We start from the raw sequence: 25242 nt of genomic DNA on the forward strand, positions 1-25242 counted from the left end.
TGTCTATCCCTGTTTTGCACAATATGCAACAGGCAAATAAACAGATGGAGGGATGGAGAAAGTAACAGTACACCTATTTGCACAATGAGAAGTTCATTTGGCCTTCATAGTCCCAGGGTATCTCCATGTGTTCTTCTTTCTGACAATCTGAATCACTTTCAGTGAGAAGTGGTTCATGTTCTCCAGCTGGAGCTGCTACTCTAATGAAAAAGAAACTACTGAAATTTTTGCCTCAAAAATCAGCTAATAGATGGTGGAATGAATGAAATATGAAGCACTTTGCCTCTATCAGGTACAACAATGTGTCTGCTGCCTAGGAGATGATAAAGGCCCAGACAGCCACATCAAGGACCGTCTATAGTTCACAGGAATGAGCTGGAGAAGTTTTCCAGTTCCACCATTGTTAACTGCTAGTGGCATTGACATTCTGCTCTCACCAATTATATGTGAAATCAAGATAGAAGATAAGTACTGAACCATTCACAGCTGTTGAAATGATTGGATTGATCTTTGACAGCCCACAAACTCTCCTCATTGCTGCGTCACTTCCATAAATTCTCTGTATAGATTATGAAAAGCATTTGTCTCAACAGTGCACAAACAGAGAAACTGAACAACTTGTGCAACCAGTGACAAGGAAATGAGAGCCGAGAAGCTGGAACGATAACAGATGACACAGATCAGGGGTCTCAAAGTCCTGGCCCGTGGGCCATCTGCAGCCCGAGACCCTCCCCAGTGCAGCCCGTGGAGGAGAGACACATGCAGATGTGCTGCTGGCAATGTCTGCTGCAGGTGCCACCCCCTGCAGCTCCCATTGGCTGGGGGAGAGGGACAGAGATACCATCACTAGTTGCCAGGCAGAATCATTAGTTGCCAGGCAGTCAGGCATGGAGGCAGCCTCACTTTTTTCCACAATGAATATAAACAAGTCAAAATACCAAACACAACTATCTGATGCGCACCTTGCTGCAATCCTGAAGGTTTCAACTGCTCAGTTACTGAGGCCAAACTGACAGAACTGAAGCATTGCCAGGTGTCTGGCAAACGCTAAAAACTCTTTGGCAGGTGAAGAATTGTATAAAGTTGTATGACAGTTTAATTATTTCTAAGAAATTCAAAATAAAAAATACACTATAAACATTTTCTTTTCTGAACACCATCTTCAGTGACATTGCTGGCACATGATGGCATCTATCACATTAGTAGATGTGCAGGTGAATGAGCCCTTGATGGTGTGGCTGGTGTGGTTGGGTCCTATGATGGATAGGTTGTAGATCGTTGATGATGCGCTGGAGAGGTTTTAGCTGGGAGCTGTACGTGATGGCCAGTGGTGGTCTGTTATTTTCCTTGTTGGGCCTGTCCTGTAGTAGGTGACTTCTGATACCCGTCTCGCTCTGTCAATCTGTTTCCTCACTTCCCCAAGTGGGTATTGTAGTTTTAAGAATGCTTGATAGAGATCTTGTAGGTGTTTGTCTCTGTCTGAGGGATTAGAGCAAATGCAGTTGTATCTTAAGGCTTGGCTGTAGACATTGGAGCAAATGTGGTTGTATCTAGGGCTCATTTACCTGCACATCTACTAATGTGATATGCCCTCATGTGCCAGCAATGCTCCTCTGCCATGTACACTGGCCAAACTGGACAGTCTCTATGTAAAAGGATAAATGGACACAAATTGGACATTGGGAATGGTAACCCATAGAAGCTAGTAGGAGAATACTTCAATCTCCCTGGACATTCAATAACAGATTTTAAAGTAGCCATTCTTCAACAAAAAACCTTCAAAAACAGACTTCAAAGAGACACTGCAGAGCTACAATTCATTTGCAAATTTTACACCATCAATTTTTGGGCTTGAATATGGACTGGGAGTGGCTGGCTCACTATAAAAGCAATTTTCCCTCTCTTGGTATTGACACCTCCTCATCAGTTATTGGGAGTGGACTACATCCACCCTGACTGAATTGGCCCTGTCAGCACTGGTTCTCCACTTGTAAGGTAACTCCCTTCTCTTCATGTGCCAATATATATTTTATGCCTGTATCTGTAATTTTCACTCCATGCATCTGAAGAAGTGGGTTTCTTACCCACGAAAACTTATGCCCAAATAAATCAGTCTTTAAGGTGGCACCGAACTCCTTGTTGTTTTAATGGCTTCATGTAATTATATATACTTAAGTCATTTAAAAATGTAAACCACATTTAAATGACATATGCAACATCACTTTATGTAGTTATCACAATCTGGATTTATCATTGGGGCAGTCTAGTAAGTAGAATTTGTACAATTGCAGAAAAAAGAGAATTATCCCATGTCTAGTATTATAGCTGAGCAAATAATTCACAATTGATTTATCTGTTGAATTTAACCTCCTTTTCTGCCCCTAGAATGTTTGTGAATAGATCCATATTTTCTCAAATGTATTTGTTCAAAAGGATTCAGCACTATTTTGCTGCTTTTTCTTTAAACCCTAAGAATTCCTCTCTGAAAATTGCATCTGTGTGTTTGATATTTCCAACATTGTTTCTGTACACTCACTGGATGAGTGAATGAGCACTTTTGGTACAAATACTCACATGTCAGCTTAAACTTCAGTTTCCATAAATACTGTTGTGTGCAAACTTGACATTCACTATCCAGGAACATCCATGTGAGTAAAACTCAGTTGCGCAATTATTCATAGGAAACAAAGAGAAAGGGACTATTTCTGTACCTTCATTTGTAAGCACTGGTTTAATTCCTATTGGAGTCAATGGGACTTAAGCACATGCTTAAATGCTTTACTGAATAGGATCCTGAGGCGGTATTGTGCTTTTTGCACTTAGCCATGAGTAGTGGCAATGGGCAACAGCAGCTCCTGCAGTGGAAGGAAGGAAGGAAGGAAGCTCCTGCAGCAGCTGCAGTTCCATCCATGCTTCCCTCTTGAAAGCATGCAACTTACTTCTCTCTGTGCACCTACCCACCTCAGCTGGCTAGTGCATAGGGATGCCACCAAGGTTCCACCTTCTCCTCCATCTCTTTATCTCCTTGCTCACTTGCTGTCTAGAGGGAGCATCTGGCCTGCAGCATTCTGCACAGGACCTAGGCCCATGAGTAGCATGTACATAGGGGTTGGAAGGGAGGCTTTCCCCCCTCACCACACACTGCATGGCTGTCTTAGGACTCATTACAATCTAACCCGTACATATTTGAACAAATGTTTGTAGAAAATCTTCAGCATTTGCCCAGCTCAAACCCCACACACATCCCTCAGCTAAAAGCCCTAAAACCAACAGTTGCAAAAGCTGATTGATTAAAAGGGAGAAAGGATTTGGCCAAGTCCTTAGGTTGAGACAGCAGAATGCTACAAAGCGTAAAGACCACTCCAAAGGGAGGCTAATGGACATAGATGTTGATAGAAATAAATAAATTGATTTACTTACTGAAAACTGTTATTCTGGGACATTCTGCTTCAAGCAATGTTTTGGTTGTTTGAGATTTTTCACACACAACATGGGGAAACTAACAGCTGGTCAGCAGCATTCTCCTGGGGGATAAGCTGTGAATGTGTGAAATCAGTATGAAAAGAAAATGAACAAACTTACCCAAGACATGCCCCAACCCATTTTGGGGCTTCTTAATATTTTGTTCCTTCTGGCAGCAACTGACAGAAGAATGACCGGAACAAGAGTAATCAAAGAACCCCCAGCAGAGATGGAAGGATGTTCATTTTTCTTCCACTGGCCTTTCATTTTCACTGGGCTATGGAAATTTTATCTGAAGTAGAAAATATTGAGCTTTAAGGGCAAATCTCTGTTAAAATGCTATTCACCCAAACTGCTTTTTAATCTTTGTCACTGTGCCAACATGAATAAAGAAAGCAAGCAGACATCTTCATGGACACTTTAGAAAATGAGGAGAGTCAAAGTTAAGGATAAACTTGGAAAAAAACCCAAACTTTTCAACGTATGGAACTACTTCACTCAAACAACCTTAACTTTGCCCCATAGAGACCCTGGCTTCCTGTCCTTCCCATTTTTGAGTTCCCGTCTTGTCTGCTTTGTAACTTGTCATTTGATCAGATTGTCTTCTTAGCTTTTAATAAAAAAGGCTGTAACCTAAAAAAGGCATGTAGCAGACCCCTTAAATTTGAAAATGCCGGTAACTATATCACTGCCTTCCTCTATCTTCCCTGGGTCATCCTCTTCCATAAAGGCTTTAACATGTCTGAAGATAGTGATGATCCTGCACTAGTACCGCTGGTGGGGCAAGTACCAAAAAATGTGCACTACACAGCACTGGTTTGTGAAGTGGCTTGAGTTGCAAATGTCTCAGAGGGCACTCCCTATCTCTACCCTACGAGCTAGGGGTGTGAATCCCCTACTCGAGTACACGTACTTACGCTAGCTCTCCTCGAGCTAGCGTGAGCATAAGTAGCCATGTAACCACCGTGGAGGTACAGCTGAGCTGTGCTGAGTGCATACCCACCAGCGTCAGGTGAGTTTGTAGTTCGCATGACTCAGCCATGCCTTCACTGCTGATACCCATGCTACCATGCCTACACTGCTACTTATACTCATGCAAGCTCAATGAGAGCTAATACGAGTCCTTGTATGCGAGCAGGAGAACCACCTCACTAGCTCACAGTTTAGACATAATCTTAGTGCTCTCTCTAAGAGGCTCAGGATAGACTCCTTCCCTTGTAGGGACCCTGTATTACTGATGGCATGCAAATTTACCCAAGTGATGTGTATTCTCAACCTTGACACCAGTTCAGCAAAGCTTATGCCAGGGATTATGTAGAGTGACAGTATCTATTGTACATTTTATATCTTGCTGCACCTTTTAACTACAGGCAGCACAAAAATTAATTGGGCACAACTCCCTATAATTATTGAGTGGAAGAGGAATAAAAGGTACTTTAACCCCCCTATACCTGCTAAGTACTTGTACCAATAATATCCATCCTTTCTCCTGACCATGAATTACTGGTTGTCTTACCCTTCTCTACAGCTGGGAGAGTTTTATTTTGGCTGGACACAGACCAGTGTTTTAGTGCTTTATAGGTAACACCTGCAACAGGGTCTTGAATTCTTATCCTTTTTCAAACAGTTTTTTTAAACTTGTGTGGGGTTAAAAGATGTGGGGTAAAGAAACACCAGTGATGATATGAGTCCAATATATCCCTCCCACCACTCCATTTACTTTCATGGGCTTAACCTAATGATGAATTTCACTTCTTATTCCCCAGCCATAAGCAGACATGTTGTCTAACTAAAGCAACAATTTCTTAACAAGAGGATCTTGATTACACTAAGAGCCTCTTTCTTCCTCAGTGTTTTTATTCCATAGAATATCCTAGCTCCTGACTGATAAGTACTCAGCTCTTTCAGAATCAGCTCACCTCTTCTTTGTACAAAATTCAGCTTCTATCTTGTTTCCCTTCTTATGCTGACTCTGGTACTATGCAATCTATTCTACTCTTGGAACAAGGGGCTGATGATAAAATCAACATGTACAGAGCAGTAGCACTGAAAATCTGGAAAAAGGCATTTATATTTTCATTAGAAAATATATGAATTCCACTCTTAGTGTCTTTTCTGCTATGAAAAATCTGATGATCGCTAGGGAGGGGCCAAATACAACAGTAAGATTCTCTCATCCCTTCCCAAGCAAACAATAAGTATCTCCTAAATCATGGCAGCTAATGTGTATATTGAGGGAAGGTGGAATTTCAGTGTACTATGTTTCTCAAGGTTATTGATTGTGCGGGGGAGAAAAGAAAAATTCTGAAATTTTCTGTTTGTTCAAAATTGAAATAAAATGTTTATTATTTGTATGATCGTAATGCCTACTCATGGTACAGGTCACCAGTGAGCTAAGGTTGTACAAACACAGAACAAAAGCGACAGCACCTGCCCCCAGGAGCTTAAACAGAAATTTCAACATTTCTTGTGGAACAGAAATTCAGAATAAATTTGATTTGGAAACTCTGAGTTTTGTTTTTGATGATTTAAAACAACTATAAATTATATAAGAAACACTTTGACATTATTGAAATTAAATCAGTAAGTTGAAATGATTCATTTTCACTTTTTCCCATTGAAAATTTCATAGAAATTGAGATGTTTCTGCGAAACATTTTGATGGTGGGAAAAATGCAGTTTTCCCACCAAAAACTTTGTTAAACTTTTCAACTGGCTTTCTTCAGGTTAAATTCAAGTGATTCCAGTTTAGAGCCCTGATTGGGTTGAGAAGGTATTGGTGTATGCCTTATCTACATGCCACCTGCCCCCACTGACCAATGAGTAATTCGTTACTGTTTTGTCATCTGGTTAGCTGGATTTTCTCAGAAGCCCCTTCTTTGGGTCTCTCTAATTTCCCCTTCTGAGCTCCATGCTTAGTAAGGTTCAAAGTGACTAATATATGACCTGTACCTCTCTGAGCCAACCCTATATCTTTTACAATTTCCCCCTGGCCTCTTACCAGGTGTCCCCATTGTCTTGTAAACCTTTTGGGTTTCCTTTTTCCCTTGGCCCTCAACCAAGTTATTTTCCCTTAAATGTTTTCTGATCTTTCCCACAGCATTCTCCAGTCTCATATGAGTCCTCTTTTCATCCATTGTTATCTCCTAAAATGTCACCGAGAAGCCATCTGGTCCAAGCCTCACTGATTTCTCTGTGCAATTCTAGGTCTAAAATCACTCTCACAGACCTCCCCTGAAGACACTCTCTAACAAGTCATAAAAATGATACAAAATTGTTGAATCTGACAAGCTTATCTTTTTAATACAAATGCATCATACAAATACATTGATTTAAATATCAGAGGGGTAGCCGTGTTAGTCTGTATCCACAAAAATGAGGAGTCTGGTGGCACTTTAAAGACTAACAGATTTATTTGGGCATAAGCTTTCGTGGGTTTGGAGTGTGGGATGGGGTCCAGGACATCTGAAGAAGTGGGGTTTTTTTACCCACAATGATTTCAATTCACCACTTTAAGGGAACTTTCTGCATTGGCTATTTAGGGCCTGATTCAGAAAAGCACTTACACCTATGACTAATCACATCTATTTTTGTGTGTGCTCTATTTAGTAAAATACTTAATTATGTTAATTAAATCTCATTGAAGTCAGCCAGGCTTAAGCTCCTGCTTAAAGTGAAATGTACTTTGCTGAATCAAGGCTTAAGCACACAGCCCCTGTGAATTTATTGCATAAATTATAGTTTAACAATATTTCACATTCTTCTCTTCATCCTTCCAAATGTAGCAGGCACATAGGCTGAAATGTATCTTTAAACCCACCTTTCATCTTTCTGGATCATGTGCATGTGAAAGTAAATATAATATGAAGTATGGGAAACTGCTTTCACTGATTACATTAATCATTTTCCACTATGTACTTTGCCATATTGTTCTGTTGGTACTTATAATTCCATGCTACTCCGATAACTGACACCATGGCTCATGTATGCACAGGTACAATAAATATCCTATGTTTTGCTGGTTCCTGCTCTGAAGAATGTAGGATTATGAAATCCAGAAACTGTAGACTGGAAGATTGTTAGTGTGCATCTGAACTTCAAGTGTTCTAAGTTTTGAAGGATCATACAATACTTAAAAGGGATGGTAGGGGACTTATTTTAGTTGTAGAACCAGCTAAATGCCAACCTCTTAGATTCACACACCTTAAATGCAAAGCAGTATATGTTTTAATCCTCTCTTTCTCCATTAACAGCAGCTTATTTTAAGGCAAAATATGCAGACGATCAGGAGCCAGTTACCTTTAAATGCTGTTGCCAGCATTAATAAATCTATAATCAAAAAGCCCAACAACCTCAAACAGCAGAGGTCTGTTCAAATTGTTATACCACCAACTAGTCCAGACTGAGGTTTTTCAAATGCCACAGGACACTCTAGAAACCCTCCAGAGTAAGTACACCAAGCACATAGAGGACTGATCCTTGGTCTAGAGAAGCACTTGTTGGTTTGATTAGTTGATTTGCTATGATTGTTCAGATTACTATTCTCTCTTTTGTTGAATGTCCCCGAACCCATTTTACAACAGTTTTAGTATCAGTGCTTATTTTGACAAATCTTCTCACCCCAAGCAGGGCTCTATTAACATAACATACATAAATCTACATTTTCCAAGGCTGTGCTCCCTTCTGTATGCACTAAATTATGTACATGCATATAAACAACTGCCCCTTGTTGATACAGACACCTGTGGACCTACTAACACCTGCACACACAGTTTAAATAGTATAATAATTGCATGTATGTACATATTTAAAAACATGCACCAGCAAAATCAATTGGCCTCTGTGACCTTCACAGGTGCCAGTATGAACATGTGTACAAATATTAGACTATTTAATGTGAGCATTCAAGTATTTTGCATCTGCAGTTGCAGGTGCAAGCATGTGACTATTTCTTTACTATCAAAAATAGTTGCCAGCTGTAAATCTTTGCTAACTGAGGAATGTTACTGCTGTATTCATAGTATTCTCTCGGCATTTCCTATATAAGTACTGCAAGTACCATGTTGGTGGTGGTTAGTTATTAAAAGCAAAGTACTGAAGATTTGAGAGATCACCTCTGTACCTGGAATTGTACAGGCATCTTTCGATTCACTACTACTGCACTTAGCACAATGGAGCCTTGACCCTTGTAGGCTTCCAGAAATTACTGCAATGTAAATGCCTGATAGCAGAATTTGTTGGACCCGTATCAGTCTATGCTTCAGTCAATACACAGCTCTGAAACAGTATTTAAGGGGCTTGCATGAACCTTAAGATATTGGCTGTTTCTGGGTCAAATTCTCTTTTTTAAAATTTGTTCTTTTAGGATAAGCACAAAAGAGAAAGATGGGGGAGGGGGACAATGGCTGTCATTTTTTAATGAACCCATCTGGTGGATGTGATGAGTAGCACTGATAGAAGCCAGAGAGAACCTGCCCCCACTAAGTGAAGGCAGATAGAATGAAGAGTCTCTGGCCCAAGAGTGGAAGAGACTAGTAGATACTTACTGGTCTTTCTCTTTGAGGAAAATAACCTTGGCTAAGATGTGGTACTTAGGGTATAATAGGGGCATTCGTTGGAAACCTAGCCTGTTTGTTATGGCATTGCTTTGAAGTGATGTTTGATCCTATCATTACTTGAAGTAGTCACAGCATAAGTTTTCCTCCATGGTCTCCCACTCCCTAGGTATTTTCCAAAGCCCTATTTTATTTTATTTTATTTTATTTTATTTACATGTTCTGGCTCTGGGGAAACCTTTTCCCAGGAACCCGCTCCAGTGTCCCTGTGTACATAGTAGGGTCATGGCTATATGTCCTAGCGCTTAGCCTTTGAAGAGAGACTATTTTTCTCACTACCTTCCTTTATAACTTCTAACATGAATGTCCAACTTTCTAAAATGAAGCAATGCCATCTCATGCCATTAATTGCTAAAATGCACTTGACTCCTTCATTTCAAATCTCCCCATAACCCCTTGTTTTTCCCTATATCTGTTGCTACAAATCCAGGTATTATCTTTGATGCTGCTTCAGATTCCAGTGAGAAATACGGTTATATTCTCATTTGGCAACTTCAAAAAAAAATTTCCAAGGGAGACCCAAGCTTATTCAAAATGATGCTCGGATGATGATTCATTCTTTCATAACCATGCAATTGGATTATTGTAATGTTCTGTTTTCAGCTTTTCAAAATGCCACTGCTCACATGCTTACTAGCACTATTAGAGATTTAAGCAATTTAAATCTTGTTCTCAGAGAACTCCACTGGCTTCCATGCAGAGGAAAAGCATTTACAATTCACCTTGACATATTGGGACTTCTTTGGCATAGTACCATCCAATTGTATTGCCCCCAATCCCTAAACTAATGTTTGCATTTTGTTGGCCATGTACTAATTCCAGATTCTTTTTGTAAGAAAAATGAAGAGAATTTAATTGTTGGGGTAGGAAATGGATTGGCTATCCTGGGTTTGTCTGTAGAGGAAGTATAGGAGGACAATGGCAGTACACATTTATCAGAGTGCCTCACCAATTTGCCCTGCCAATGGAGTAGTTCAGTTGCCATGTCCATTCATTTATAGCATCTTAACTTGAACTGCCAGTTATGGTAGTTTTAAGCTATAGAAACTGATCCACTGGGTTCTAGACTGAAATCACAGACTCATAACTACTATTTTTCTTTAACTGGACCTATTTAATGGAATTTTCCCTGCCTGAGGTTACACAGCAAGCCCCAGATCCACAACCTAAATATCTTTTGAGGATCTGGGCCCAGGTCAGTCCTAGAGCTGGGAATTGAACCGAGGTATCCTGAGTCTAAGTCCAGTGCCTTAATCACAAAGCTCGCTACCTCCTTGCTCTTTTCCTTCATCCCCTTTTCTGTCTAATGTCCCTCCCTTTTTGTTCTCCCTCACCTCAAACAGTTGGCAAACTCTCTAAGGCAACCAGAAATGGCAGGAAGCCCTGTTCCCTTGCTCCTGACTATAGACCTGAACAGTTTTTTTGTTACTGATGCTCCACCTTATATATGGCAGCAGCAAAGTGGAAAGCATTGATCAGAGGGATGGTTTTAGAGGGCAGGGACTCTTCTAAACACTTTTATAGGGAAGTTAGGCTTCTTTGAGGCAGGTAGATCCTAGAAATCTCCCCTTCTGTCCCTGAGAAACTTTGTGCAGAAGTCACTACAGTCCTTGCTTCCTCTCTGGCAAGCTCTAATTAGTGCTGTTCATCCTGTAATTTCATGAGCACCAAAATTCCCCAGGAACACGTCAAATGCTTTAGTAGTGTGTTTAAAAAAAAAAAAAGGCATTTTGCAATGGGAGTGTCAGCAGATCAATTAAAAAAAAAACTTGGATTTTTTTAATAGTGTATATTATTTTCAGTAAATACTTGCTCTTTGAACAGGCATCTAAAAACCTGCAATCCATTGACATAATCTCTTTAATAGGTTGAGAGACTGCTTTTCTCCCCGATATTCCATTTGTAATGCATACCTTTTTTAGCATTAGTAATTCATTTTAAAGCTTTCAGTTTGGTTTTAATGTGTTTTGGATCAGGCCCCAAGTTTCATTTTTCTTCTGCCTGCGTAGGGGATTTTCATGCAGAGGAAGGAAATCAATAATTTGTCACAATACATCAGCTCCCATTTGGTTTTGGAGTGTCTATTCTATCACTGTGGTTATCTGTTCCTTCCTTCTTTTGAGAGTATTTTAGGATAATGAAAATAAGACAACCCATATACCTTTTAATCTTTACTGTTTTACAACTTCTTTTATGCAAATTGTTTTAATCTTTTCTCTATTTTAACCATTTGTAAAATGGATTACCACAAGTCTACTGCTCTATTTATTTCAAAATTAATAACCACTTGGCACACACTCTCTAACAACACAATTGTTACATCTCAAAGGAGTGTATTTTTGTCTGTTGCTTCCTTTTTAAAATAGGATGGGGCAACTGAAGGAGTTTCTTTCTGAGTGACACATTAATAAATACATTTGTGTAAACCTGCAGAAATCTAACTACCCTAGGATCCAGTCTCCTGTGTTATTTATTCCCATTGGAGTTTTGCAAATTGACTCTTTGGGGGCTTTTAAGGCTTATTGTCTAAAAAACTGAGTTTCCACCCCCTTTTAAAGCTATATCCCTTGTATGAAGCCCTGCTAGTGCATTGTCTGTCCCCCACCCTCATCCATGATTGCCTTATTTAAATGACAATATACATTCTTATAAATGTTTTGTCCATAAATTTAGCTCGGAATATCTTATTACCTGCTTACCACACTCAGAGGCTGCATGGATTGCTGCTTTGTTTCTCTTCCTCTCAGTGTGCTTTAAGAGTTTATTGGACGGAATGTACATCCACGTAGGTCTCACACACACACAGTGTGATGAAACTTGGGTCACAAGAATACTTCTCATGACCCCACATGTATTTGCTTCCTCATGCAGCCACCCCTAGAGGAAGCCGTATAAGTCCTTACTACTTTAACTGCCACTACAGCATTCATTTCTTTAAAAGATCTGAATTGGTTTAGCGTCGTTTTCCTCCCCCCTGGCTCAGGAGCCAAGGTTTTGTTTGTACGTTTCCCTGACACGGATTTATATTTCCCTCTGCACAGGGAACAACGTGGTCGGCTCTTGCATTTTCTGGGCTGCTCAGCTGCCCTCACCTAATGACTAAACGACACAAGCTCGAGTTCAGGCTGCGCAGTGGTGGACCTGGACCTCCTCCCTGGACCCAAGACACGGTCCTTGTAAACATAAACAATCCCTCTCTCATCATGGCAGGGGCGAGGGAAGCCAGGCTAGAGTCCTCTGGAGGGTCGCCAAATGCCCGTTCCCGGCGGGTCCCGGAGCCTTCTTTACCTACTTGATTTGTGCACTGTATCACAAAGCCTGGGGGACACATTGGGACCAGAGCGGTTATGGGCGGGGGAAAGCCCGTGCCAGGAAGGCGGCAGCCCCGGTGCACTGATGCCAGCATTTGGGACTGAAGCATGGGGTAAGGAGCATCTCCTGCCCGCCTGGCTCAGCACCGTCCCCGCAGGGAAACACGCCTTTCGCCCCCTGTGTAACGCACCACAGGGGTAGCGCTGCTGCTGGTCCCAGCGCGTGCGTCTCCCCGGGCTTCTCCCCGCCTTGCCCCGGGAGATGGAGGAATTCTCCAGGGTGCTGAACCAGGCAGCCGCGGGAACCGCTCGCCCCGGGTTAGCGAGCCCTAGGCTGCGGGCGTGCGCGGAGGGGAGGGAGGGAGCGAGGGGGGGAGAGGAAAGCTCCCCCCCCCGCAGCCTCCCGCGCACCTCCTCCCCGCACGTGATTGGCAGCGCTGCAATCTCACCTCAGCCCGGTTGGCGCTTTCCTGGAGCCGCCGCCGATACGAGCGGCGAGGAGGCGCTGACAGTGCAGATCTGCCCGCGAGCCCCCCGCGCACAGACCCGCCCGCGGCCGCTCACCAGCCGCCCCGCCGACTTCCCGCGCCGCGCCAGCTGCCGAGGGAGCGCACCGGCTGAGGCGGCGCCTTCAGCAGCGCCCTGCTTAGCCTCCCTCCAAGCCCGGGCCCCCCGCGGCGGCGGGCTGGTGGGTGTCCGCTCCCGCTCCCGCGGAGAGAGCCATGAAGGGGGGGCGCCTTACCCCGTGGACGATCGCTGGGCTCTTTTGGCTGGGTCTCCTTCTGTTGGCATCCGCTGAAATAGCCGTCTACACGAATCATTTCTGGGTGGAGCTGCACCGAGGGGGCGAGCCAGAAGCGAAGCAAGTCGCGGCCGAATACGGCTTTAGTGGGGTCCGAAAGGTAAGAGCCGCGCTCTGTTTAATTGCTTCGGCAGCTAAGGCCGTGGCGTGGTGCATTGTTTTGATAACAGCCGTTGATGAGATCTCTGCACGCAGTTTATAACACAGCAGGATACATCTGCAGACAGAGCCCCAAGGGCTGTGCGTGTCCCCCCTCCCGCAAATGTTGTCTAATTAAAATGCCCTTCAATTTGGGCTAAGGTCATGCTTGAACGTTGTGGGTCTATGCACCTGATAACTGATAGTTTTCAGAAAGAGAGCAGGAAATCATTTGTTTGAGCACACCCCTCCATCAGCCCAGCTAGCAAGTTAATGTAAAGGAATGAAAACAAATAAGAGCTGTTTTAAAATTGCTCCTTACTTCCTGTGGTGTAACATATTGAAATAGTGGATGTGCAAAGATCCACTACAAGCTACTCATCAGTGGTGACACGATATGATTCAGATCAGTGCTTCTTGGACTAAAAACAAGGAGTTTCCCCGCATGGTTAGTTCAGTACCTACTACATTGCTGTGTAAACATCCTCCAATTTAACTCTCATCCTGAAATAGTACTAAGCAATTTCTGGGACTGAACAAAAGAATGCATGGTGCACACCCATGCGCTTCCTAAAACCTGCATATAGTGATCACTAATTGAAATTGCTTAGAAACTGCACCTCTATAAAAGATTTAAAGGTAACTAACCGAAGGAGCTTACATAATTTACATGTGAGGTTTCACATTTGCTTTGACACTCAGAGCCAGGCTGACAGAGGCATCGATAGTCATGGTCTTCTCTAAGAGCAATGTGAGATTTTAGGACAAGAGAACTTGATAAAAGGTAATGCAGGATCGTACACAGTTATTTGACCTGGAGAACTTGAAGCACCTTTTGACATTGTTTTGTTTCTGGTTGCTGAGAAGTCAACCCAGGCAAACCCCAAACTGGCAATCTCTCCAGATCAAATATTAATTAAACCTAGATGTGGGTCCCTTAATCCAGGTTCACTGAATAATTAATAATAATTAATAATATCATTAATAAATAGATTAAACTAGGGAACAGGTTTGATTAAATGCTTGAGGTCAATACAACGGGAGCAGTCAGGGTAAGGATAAACTCCCAGATGTACACAGGGAGAGGAATTGAGTTAGCATTGCTGCTGCTACTCTGAAACCTGCTCTTTGGTGTTTTTGTTTTCCCAGTAGTTATGCAATAAGAGCCTGATCCAACTTCCATTGTAATGAATGGGAGTCTGGTCATTAACGTCAGGGAGCGTTGGATCGGGCCCTTCCATTTAGATCAAAACCCATGTGTAGTTAGACTGCCTTCTCCAGAGCCACGTACTGCATCTGGGCAGTATTATGGCAGCTCCACTGAGGTTTCATTAGAGAAATGAAGGCAAAATAAATTACCACTTTGGCCTCATTCCAGCTCTGACCGATACTGCGTTGGTTGGTAGTACTGAAATCCTTGTTCTGTTAGGAACAGGAATTCATTGCTGGTGCCTTTTGGAAGTGATCTTATACCTGAGCTTCTGTATACTGCTCGGGTTTGTTGGATGGGACACTTTGGCATCAGTCTCCCCTGTTCTTCCCAGCCTGCTCCTTTGCCACCATGTCCTGGGACCTGTCACTGCTGGTGCTGACTAGTGAGGTTGGGGGTCCCTGGCAGTGTTTATTTTCACCTTTGCTTTTTTAATGTGTATATTCTTATGATCCGGGTGGGGGAAAATTCAGAGGAGAGAGAGAGAAGGAAGTGGGGAAGGGCCACTCTCCAGCAGCCTTGGGGTGAGAGTCCTGATCCTGTCTGAAATCCACAGCTGGGGTTGTGCAATTTCACACATCTCCTTTGCATGTAAAATGACAAAAGCGGTGCCAGGCCACCAGACTAGCCCACAGCAATGTGTGTGCACTTCCAGGAATGACACTCATAAACTATTCTGCTGTGGCTCACACGCTGCTCGGAGAGACTTCCAGGTTATATGATGTTATTCCCAACCAACCTGTGCCTTCTTCCACCCCCTCCATCCCCAACACACTCTCTCTCTCTCTCCCTCTCTCAGCAGAGGAAATATCATTGCATTCTTTAAAACATGTTGCATTTATCAAGTTCTGCAGCAGAGGATAATACAAAGGAGGCTGATTACTATCTTCACTTAGACGGGGGAATCCTCACTATGTCTGGCACAGAGTTTGATAGCTCTGATTCAGTGCTCTGATCTCTGCTTCCTTTTGGCATGTGTCAGCTGCTCTGGTGCTTTTTCAGTATTTGTGAACTCAGAGGACTCTTATCCTTCATGTCTTCACTGGTCTTAGTGTCCTTTCAGACCTTGATTCTTCAAAGGCAACTTTAATGGGACTAAATCAGTGCAAAAAGTTAAAAGAGGGCATATGTAGTGTATGTTTATGCAGAATCAGGGCCTTCGGTTCTAAACTCTTCAGGGTAGGTACCTACAACTGTGGGTACTATATGAATAATAAACAGCCAATTATTTTAAATAGATCTTTTTATTGCAAACTTCTAAATTGTACAATGAAACATACAGAAAATACTAAAAATATTAAACCACAGATAGCACTGATCATGGTTACATCCTTCAACCACAAAGGTTGTTTTTGACAGTCTGATAAATTATTCACTCAAGCCAAATCCTGCCCTCTGTGCTGATGTTGAGTAGCACCTCACTCTGAAAGTAATCACATTTATTTTAATGGTGTTTCTTGCAGAGGAGGTGCTTCTCACTGGGAGTAAAGCTGGTAGAGTGTAACCCTCATTTGGTAATATACTTACTTGGTCTTATATCTGTCTCTTCACGGGCACAGAATACCATATATGTAAATATAGGAGAAATGTGGGAGAGGCTGTTTACCTTTTACATAATTCAGACAACAATTTTTTAAATAATTCAAGGTATTAGTTTCATAGAAGATTTTTAAAAATATCTGATTCAATGTATGCAGGGTTCTTTCATAACTGACACATGAGTTAATATAGCAGGTTGTTTAGCAGCAGATTTCCAGTAAAATGTAACTGAGAAATTTGTAATGAGGGCTAATATTACACATTTTAGCTGTTCTTTGATAGGCCAGACCCCCTTTGGGTAGGTCTTCAATGCAAAAAAAATAAGTGTGTTCTTACCTTTGGTTAGCTAACCCTAGTTAACTAACTCAGGCTGAAATGGCAGTGAAGATGCAGCAACTTGGCTCTTAACTCTAGTCAGAAGTTTAAGTTCAAGCTTTGGATCCCTTGTGGGCTTTAACTCCAGCTCTGAATCTGAGTTAGTTATAGTCCATATTTGGGCACCTAAATAAGTTGCTTGATTTTTTTTCTCGTGCGCAGTGCCCAAGGACTTCAGTGGGAGATGCTTGGTGCTCAGCCCTCCTGAAATCAGGTGCCTAAATATAGATCTGGGACTGTGGCATTAGGCATGGATTCTTGAAAATCTTAACTTGAATTTATCTTATTTCAAATAATCCTAAACTCCCTTCTTTGCTTTAATTACATTTTAATGATGTATTTTGATTTGTAAGGTTGAGAGCTTTCCAGTTTATCTGCACCTTCCTAAAACAACTCTAAAATTCCTCATAAAATGGTCACTCTTATAAACCACATTCATTTCTTCACATTCCCACTCCTTCTAACCCTAAAACATGACATTTAAAAGTGAAAATGTTAAGATGGCTCTTTATTTGCTTTCGAACCCTTGAAGCACTCTTGCATCATGTTTTCACGCTTTTGTCCACAAATGAAAGCTGAGCATCCAGAATCTGGGACTTGAAGAATAATACCAAATATTGTTAGACTCACGATAAAATTGTAAGACTTGGCAACTCTGCATTACGATACTTTGCACAGAAAAGACAGTTACATTATATCATACCCCTGACTAGTCCATTATACAATCAATAAATTGTAGTTGAAAAAAAAGATTGTCACCAAATCTCTATCCACAATGAAGCAGGATTGTTCTATATTTCACATTTCCTAGTGTTCATATTCTCTATTCAAGAAAATTAAACTTTGGCTTATTAAATGAAGCAATATTCACAAAATATCAATGTTTCCACAATAGAGCTTTTCTCAGTACAGATTACAGAAACAAAGGTCACCTAATCATTACAGATTTGTGTGCAGGTTTTTAAGTAAGATCAACTTAGTTTCACATTTTGTTTTCATTAGCTACATATCTCATAGTCATGACAAAATGCCACCATGTCTATATACTCCACCTTCACTCATCTTGCAGTGGTGAAATGCTTTGAACAATCAGTGGTCAGTGTCCTAAAAATCTCAAAACATTTTGTGTTTGCTGCTTCCAAACTGTGGGCCAAATCCTGCATTGGCTGAAAAGATGTAGAAGAGCTGTGCCAATGCAGAAAGCAAAGATACATACCTGAGCAGGCGATTGCTTTGCTCCCCATTTTGCTTAAGACCAGCTGGCTTAGGTGCATGTCTTCATTTATTCCAACAAGTGCTCCACACAGTTTGGGGATTTGCTCTGAGTGCAAGGGTTCAAAAAAGAACTAGATAAGTTCATGGAGGATAGACCTTTCAATGGCTATTTGCCAGGATGGGCTGGGATGGTGTCCCTAGCCTTTGTTTGCCAGAAGCTGGGAATGGATGACAGGATGGATCACTTGATGATTACCTGTTCTGTTCATTTCTTCTGATGCACCTGAAATTGGGCACTGTCAGAAGACAAGATACTGGGCTAGATGGACCTGTGGTCTAACCCAGGATAGCTGTTCTTATGTTCTTATATTCAAGCAGTCCTGTCAATGACTACACTGCACTGCTTGTGGTACATCCCCTTTTCCCTCTTATGAGCTGCCGCACAAACTTGGGAAGCACGGCGTGTGGGCAGGAGTTTGTATGGTGTAGAAATCTAGATGAGTGGCAGACTGACAGATTTGCAGCTTTGGAAGCTCTTTACAACGGGCAAAATCCCCTCCGCTCCCTGTTCCAAAGTGGTCAGGCTCCTTCTTCCTTCTCATTGGTACTGTTCTGTGTTTTTCTTTGAATAAAACCGTAATCCGAGGATTGTTCAGATACCTTTGTGTATACAGGCTTTGAATTGTTTTTAGCTCTGCTCCCACTTCACACCGAATGCTATAAAGATAGTTATCACAGTGGGCAGATCTGGATCAGCCCCTAAATCTTGAGAGAGGCTTTTCTGTGGATACATGCATCAATTATAATGCCAGAAAGGAACATTGGGATCATTTAGTCTGACCTCCTATACAGCACAGGCCACAGATCTTCTAGTAACTCCTGTTTAAACTAGCACATATCTGTTAGAAAAAACATCCAGTCTTGATTTAAAAATTGCCAGTGCTGGATAATCCACCACAACCATTTTAAAATGGTACTGCTGGCTCATTACCTTCACTATTTAAAGTGTGCCTTATTTCTACATTTAAGGTTCAGTCCTGTGTTTTTGTGCACCGAAAACACTCAGTGATTGAAATGGGGAATTTTGCGTGAGTAAGGAATGCAGGATTTGGCTCTTGAGAATTTCTTATCGATTTTACTCAAACATTTAGTGGCCTTTTTGGAGGTCAGCATTCAGCCAGACTTTTACCTGAGCCTCTGTGCATGTACCTTCCCAATTTTTTGTGCACATACCTGTGTCTGCACTTTGCGGGTCAGCGCACCAGTGCTGAGTTTGCACACATTTAGAAAGTGTTGGTTTTGCCTAGGCAAAGTACAGACGTTAGAATGTTTACTATCATGGGAGCAGAGCTTTACTTCTATAAAATGCAGGTGAAAATATATGCAGTGCAAAAGGGGAGACCAGTCTTTGGAAATGTAGGCCTTTGTGTGTGCACCATAGATATGCATTGTTTTAAAATATAGGATCTGTTTCTGCTCGCATGGAAATCAGTGGGCTGAAAATCAGGCCTCAGACTTAAGCACACCCTATTACGAGTTCAATAATCAATTTTAATGGCATCCTATAAGATTCATTCACACAAACATTCCTTCATTATGAAAATAGGAAAACCTCTCATTAAACTATAAACAGCTGCAATCCTCTTTTACACAACCTTTTAAAATCCTGCTGTGCTTCTGGATCAAAATGATCCCACCACTCTGCCACCATGTCAAGGTTCTTTCCCCACTCTGAACTCTAGGGTACAGATGTGGGGACCTGCATGAAAGACCCCCTAAGCTTATTCTTACCAGCTTAGGTTAAAACTTCCCCAAGGTACAAACTTTGCCTTGTCCTTGAACCCTATGCTGCCACCACCAAGCGTCTTACACAAAGACCATGGAAAGAGCCCACTTGGAGAGGTCTTCCCCCAAAATATCCCCCCAAGCCCTGCACCCCCTTTCCTGGGGAAGGCTTGATAAGAATCCTCACCAATTTGTGCAGGTGAACACAGACGCAAACCCATGGATCTTGAGAACAATGAAAAATCAATCAGGTTCTTAAAAAAAGAATTTTAATTAAAGGAAAGGTAAAAGAATCACCTCTGTAAAATCAGAATGGTAAATACCTTACAGGGTAATCAGATTCAAAACATAGAGAATCCCTCTAGGCAAAACCTTAAGTTACAAAGAGACACAAAAACAGGAATATACATTCCATCCAGCACAGTTTATTTTACCAGCCATTAAACGAAAGGAAATCTAATGCATTTCTAGCTAGATTACTTACTAACTAACAGTTGTAAGGCTGCATTCCTGATATATTCCCAGCAAAAGCATTACACAAAAAGCAACTGCTGCAACACTAGGTCCCAATCATTAGAATGCTCATTTACATATCATGGCCCCCAAAATTCCATTAAACTTCTCCACCAGGCCATTTGTTTGATGATGGTAAGGGGTGGCAACCAAGTGATTCACCCCATGAGCTTCCCAAAGGCTTTCCATAGTTCCTGCCAGGAAATTAGTTCCTGCATCTGTGAGGATGTCGGAGGGCCAACCTACCCTGTCAAAAATGTCCAATAGTTCCTGACACCCCTCGTTAGCCCTAGTGTTGCTTAGAGCTACTGCTTCCAGCCATTGGGTGGCAAAATCCATGAAAGTCAGTGTGTACTGCTTTCCTCTGGGTGTCTTTTTTGGAAAAGGACCAAGAATATCCACAGCTACTCGCTGAAATGGAACCTCAATGATGGGGAGTGGCTGGAGAGGGGCTTTGACCTGGTCTTGGGGTTTTCCCACTCTTTGGCACACCTCACAAGACCGGACATAGGTAGAAACATCCTTGCCCATTCCCTCCCAGTGGAACGACTTTCCCAAATGGTCTTTTGTTCTGTTCACCCCAGCATGGCCACTAGGATGATCGTGGGCTAAGCTTAATAGCTTTACCCGGTACTTAGTTGGAACTACCAACTATCTCTGAGGATGCCAGTCTTCCTGATGTCCATCAGAAAGAGTTTCCTTGTATAAAAGTCCTCTTCCTACAACAAACCTGGATTGATTGGAAGAGCTGAGAGGCAGTGGGTTGCTCTGTGCTGCCGTCCGAGCTCTCTGGAGGCTTTCATCTGCTTCCTGTTCAGTCTGGAAGTGTTCCCTTGATGCTGGAGACATCAGTTACTCATTGGATTGTGGACCTAGGCTTGGTCCCTCTGGAAGTGATGCAGGTGATGGGGCTGTTTCTGTTGATGGTGAACCGCTCTCTGCTGGTGCACTATGTTGGGGTTCAGGCTCTGGCTGAGCCTCTTGTGTAGGGTTATCTGCTGCTGCCGGTGCAGGTTTGGTGGAGCCCTCTGGTGTTGGGGTTGCAAGTACTGGATTTGGTACTGGCAATGGTTCTGGTGCTGGTTGTTCCACTGGTTCTGGTTCTGGGACTGGCTCTGTCTGGGTCTCTGGGACTGGATCCACTACTGCTGTTGCAGATGTGGGGTGGGGTCCGGTTCCATCACCCCTGACGGGGTCCTGGTTGAAGTTTCCGGAACAGAGCTAGGTGTGACAGCTTGCTTAGCCTGGCTGCAGGTGACCATTCCCACCCTCTTGGCTAGCTTCACATGATTGGCCAAGTCTTCCCCCAACAGCATGGGGATGGGATAATCATCATAGACTGCAAAAGTTCATGTTCCTGACTAGCCTTTGTACTGGACTGCCAACTTGGCTGTAGGCAAGTCAAAAGAGTTTGACTTGAAGGGTTGAATCGTCACTTGGACCTCTGGGTCGATTAAATTGGGGTCTACTAAGGAAGCATGGATAGCCGACACTTGTGCTCCAGTGTCCCTCCACGCGGTGACCTTCTTCCTGCCCACACTCACAGTTTCCCTCCGCTCTGAGGTTATCTGGGAGGTATCTGGGCCTGAGGACCTCTGGTGTGATTCTGGTGCAATGAACTGTAATCTGTTGGGGTTCTTGGGCAGTTGGCTTTTACATGCCCCGGCTCATTACATTTAAAGCATCATCCAGCTGGTGGGTCACTGGGGTGGGGTGGGTTGCTGGAGAACAGTGTGGCAGGACGATAAGGTGTCTAGAGTGTTCCTTGGGGTGTAGTTAGGGCCTTGGGCTGCCCCCCGTAGTAGGGTGTGGTCTGAGGTTGTCCCTTCTGGTATCCGCTCCAACTACGACCAGGGTTGTTCCTCTCTCCTCCCTCCACCCGTTTTGTTCTGGTTTGTCCCGCCTCTCTGGCGGTCTGGGACTGTTCGTATTGATCAGCATAAGAAGCAAGACTTCCTGCTGAGTCCATTTTCTTATCCCATAAACACTGTTTTATATCATCCTTGGTCATATTTAGGAATTGCTCCTGTATCATCAAATCCCGCATTCCTCCAAAGCTAGTTACAGCCCATCTGTTGAGCCATTTATGAAACAGATCTGTCATCTGGTTTACATAAGCCACATTACTTAGTCCAGGTCCTCTCTTAAGGGCTCTAAATTTTACTCTGTAAGTTTCAGGTGTAACATGAAATTGCTTTAAAACGAAATCCTTGAATTTATTATCATCAGAAGTGTCATCAATAGGCATCTTATTGAATATGTCCAGAGCTCTTTCAGTCAATTTTGTGACCAATATGGTCATCTTGTGAGCTTCAGGAATTTTATGGAGTGTGCACAGTCTCTCAAAGGTGAGAAAATATTCAGCAATATCACTGGATTCATCATACTGTGGACATAGTCACTCCCATTTGTGGATTGTTGGGTAAGAATGGTTAGGGTTATCTGGTATATTCTGCTGAACCTTTGCCTTCCCTATCTCCAGTGCATTCTTTGTCTCTTTTCCCCTCTCCTCCATTTCTTTTTCCCTTGCCTCCATAGCTCTCCTGTGGGCAGCCTCCTGGGCTTTTTCTGCCTCTTTTTCTGCCTCCATAGCTCTCTGGTGTTCCTTTTCTTTCCCTTTTGCTTCCAGTCTGGTTAACTCCAGTTTGTGTTGTGCCTTGCTTTCTGTCATCCTAGCCTCTCTGTTTTTAACTAACTTTACACCCGAGAGTTAGAAAGAAAACAACAAAACAAACAAAAAAAACCTGGCTTGTAAAATTTTGCTGTGCTGTAACCTGATACCTATGTTTTTTTTCCTGATAGTTCTTCTCAGCCTACAGAAAAATCCATTTGTTATGCCTGCTGCTCTGTCCCCCAGCCAGAGAGACAGAATCTACAGCTGCAATCCTCTTTTACACAATTTTTAAAATCCTGCTGTGCTTCTGGTTCAAAATGATCCCAAAATGATCTCAAAATGATCCCACCGCTCTGTCACTATGTCAAGGTTCCTTCCCCACTCTGAACTCTAGGGTACAAATGTGGGAACCTGGATGAAAGACCCCCTAAGCTTATTTTTACCAGCTTAGGTTAAAAACTTCCCCAAGGTACAAACTTTGCCTTGTCCTTGAACCCTATGCTGCCACCACCAAGCGTCTTACACAAAGACCATGGAAAGAGCCCACTTGGAGATGTCTTCCCCCAAAATATCCCCCCAAGCCCTACACCCCCTTTTCTGGAGAGGGCTTGATAAGAATCCTCACCAATTTGTACAGGTGAACACAGACGCAAACCCGTGGATCTTAAGAACAATGAAAAATCAAATCAGGTTCTTAAAAGAAGAATTTTAATTAAAGGAAATGTAAAAGAATCACCTCTGTAAAATCAGGATGGTAAATACCTTACAGGGTAATCAGATTCAAAACATAGAGAATCCCTCTAGGCAAAACCTTAAGTTACAAAGAGACACAAAAACAGGAATATACATTCCATCCAGCACAGTTTATTTTACCAGCCATTAAACAAAAGGAAATCTAATGCATTTCTAGCTAGATTGCTTACTAACTAACAATTGTAAGGCTGCATTCCTTTTCTTTTCCCGGCAAAAGCATCACACAGACTGACAAACCCTTTGTTCCCTCCCCCTCCAGATTTGAAAGTATCTTGTCTCCTCACTGGTTATTTTGGTCAGGTGCCAGCGAGGTTATTTTAGCTTCTTAACCCTTTACACGTGAAAGGGTTTTGCCTCTGCCCAGGAGGGATTTTATAGCACTGAATGCAGAAAGGTGGTTACCCTTCCCTTTATATTTATGACACATGTGAATAACTCTTCCAATAAATGGAGGATTTAAAAACAATGGGTCAGACCCTCAACTGGCATATATTGGTCTAGCTCTATTTACTTTAGGTGAAGAGCAGGCCCAATGAATGTTGCCTAAGACATGCTATAGTTTGGTATGTAACCACAGAGCCTTCCCCAAGTGCACGGTCAGCCCAGCTAACTGGGCAGTGCCCTGGGGAATTCTGTGGAGATGAGGAATGTGACCTCACAGGCAAAGCTGATCAGTGTTCACCACTACTGATTTGAGGCTACATTAGCTCTGCCAGCTCTTGGGATTTGTAGATTGCCTTTGAAAGGTGGCTCTATTAGAACTTCTCCCACTGATGTGACCCCCTTGTTTCAGAGGTTTCATGTCCTCCTATGAAGGAGCATCTTGAGAAAGGTAAGCACCTAGGCCTGGATGCATACATTTTTAGGTGCCTAGAACATTACTGGGATTCACAAAGCCTGAGGTAAGCACCTGGGCTCCCTATGTAACAAATGGGGGGAAATATGTACCTTAGACTGTGATTCACAAAAGTTAGTATGGCTAGGTACTGAGCTGCCTAAGTTACCAGTGGGAGATGCTGGCCAGAGGGGTGTGTGCTCTCACCAACAGCTAGGGGACAGCCACTCATCAACATACTCATTCCCCACCCACCTATCCCACCAGTGAAGGGGGGCTGACCAGCCGCCAGATGCCTCAGGATGACCAGCCTATAATCACAGCTGTCTGTGGAGACCAAAAGCCACCTGCCTGCCCCCTGGAGCTGCTACTGTGAGGAACAACTGCCACCTAAAGAAGCCTCCATGATAAGGTGATGGGTTGAGGAGCCCTGGGCGAGGAGTGGAGATGAAGGATTGGTGTATTGAATTGAGGTTGGTGAGAGCCTGGAATAAATAGACTGTAAGGGGGAGTAAGTGTGGAATTTTTGGGAAGGGAAGAAAGAAGAAGACATTAGTGGATATTCTGTGGGCAGGAGGGTGCAGGGAGACTATTTTAACCAGGGAGCACCATGTGTTATGCCATCAGAGGCTGAATTTTTTGACGGAGTTCCTTAACATTTTGTGATACAGCATAGCCCACTGCTCTTTGGCCTGACCAACCCTCACACCTCCCCTTCCTTACCAGAGCTCAACCAAACCCACTGCAGAGCTTTGATTTATAGCATGCAGTGAGCTCAACCCCCGTCCCAAATCTTTGCTCTCCCCTTCCTGCCTCTAGGTGACATAACCATTACAGGTCTGCTATGGCTGGAGACTTCTGTGCTCACATGGGTTGTGTCAGGATGCGCTACCTGAGGTGATAGGGTTGATACAGATGAAATAGCTCTTTCTATTTCCTTTATTTTTACCCTACCTATTCCAGTACTGGAGTTTCTTTAGATTATTTCCTTCTTGGGTCTAGGCCACAAAGTCAAGATTTCAATACCAGAACTGGATAAACCCAGATCAAATTGATGATCCTCGACATCAGTGGA

General features: G+C 42.8%; 1 protein-coding gene and 1 long non-coding RNA gene across 6 annotated transcripts in view; one reads left to right on the forward strand and one right to left on the reverse strand.

The window, feature by feature from the left end:
• Positions 1-1009: 1009 nt before the first annotated feature.
• LOC140909640 (uncharacterized) lies at positions 1010-13307 on the reverse strand. 2 transcript variants are annotated; one of them, XR_012158306.1, is made up of 4 exons: positions 13131-13307; positions 3583-3754; positions 1566-1645; positions 1010-1479 (listed from the first exon to the last, which is right to left on the reverse strand). It is a non-coding gene; the product is annotated as an uncharacterized lncRNA (long non-coding RNA). The 2 variants fall into 2 exon arrangements; XR_012158305.1 differs by having other exon boundaries at positions 2575-3754.
• PCSK2 (proprotein convertase subtilisin/kexin type 2) overlaps positions 12515-25242 on the forward strand; it is a 202780-nt gene continuing 190052 nt past the window's right edge. For 2 of the 4 annotated variants that reach the window (XM_073339427.1, XM_073339426.1), the window contains exon 1: positions 12515-13290. In XM_073339427.1, the coding sequence (XP_073195528.1) occupies positions 13111-13290 (180 nt within the window). In that variant the 5' untranslated portion in view covers positions 12515-13110. The remainder of the gene's footprint in view (positions 13291-25242) is intronic. The other 2 variants (XM_073339428.1, XM_073339425.1) reach the window with 2 other exon arrangements.

This window comes from Lepidochelys kempii, chromosome 3, assembly GCF_965140265.1.
Source record: "Lepidochelys kempii isolate rLepKem1 chromosome 3, rLepKem1.hap2, whole genome shotgun sequence".
In the NCBI taxonomy this organism is placed as follows: Eukaryota; Metazoa; Chordata; order Testudines; family Cheloniidae; genus Lepidochelys; species Lepidochelys kempii.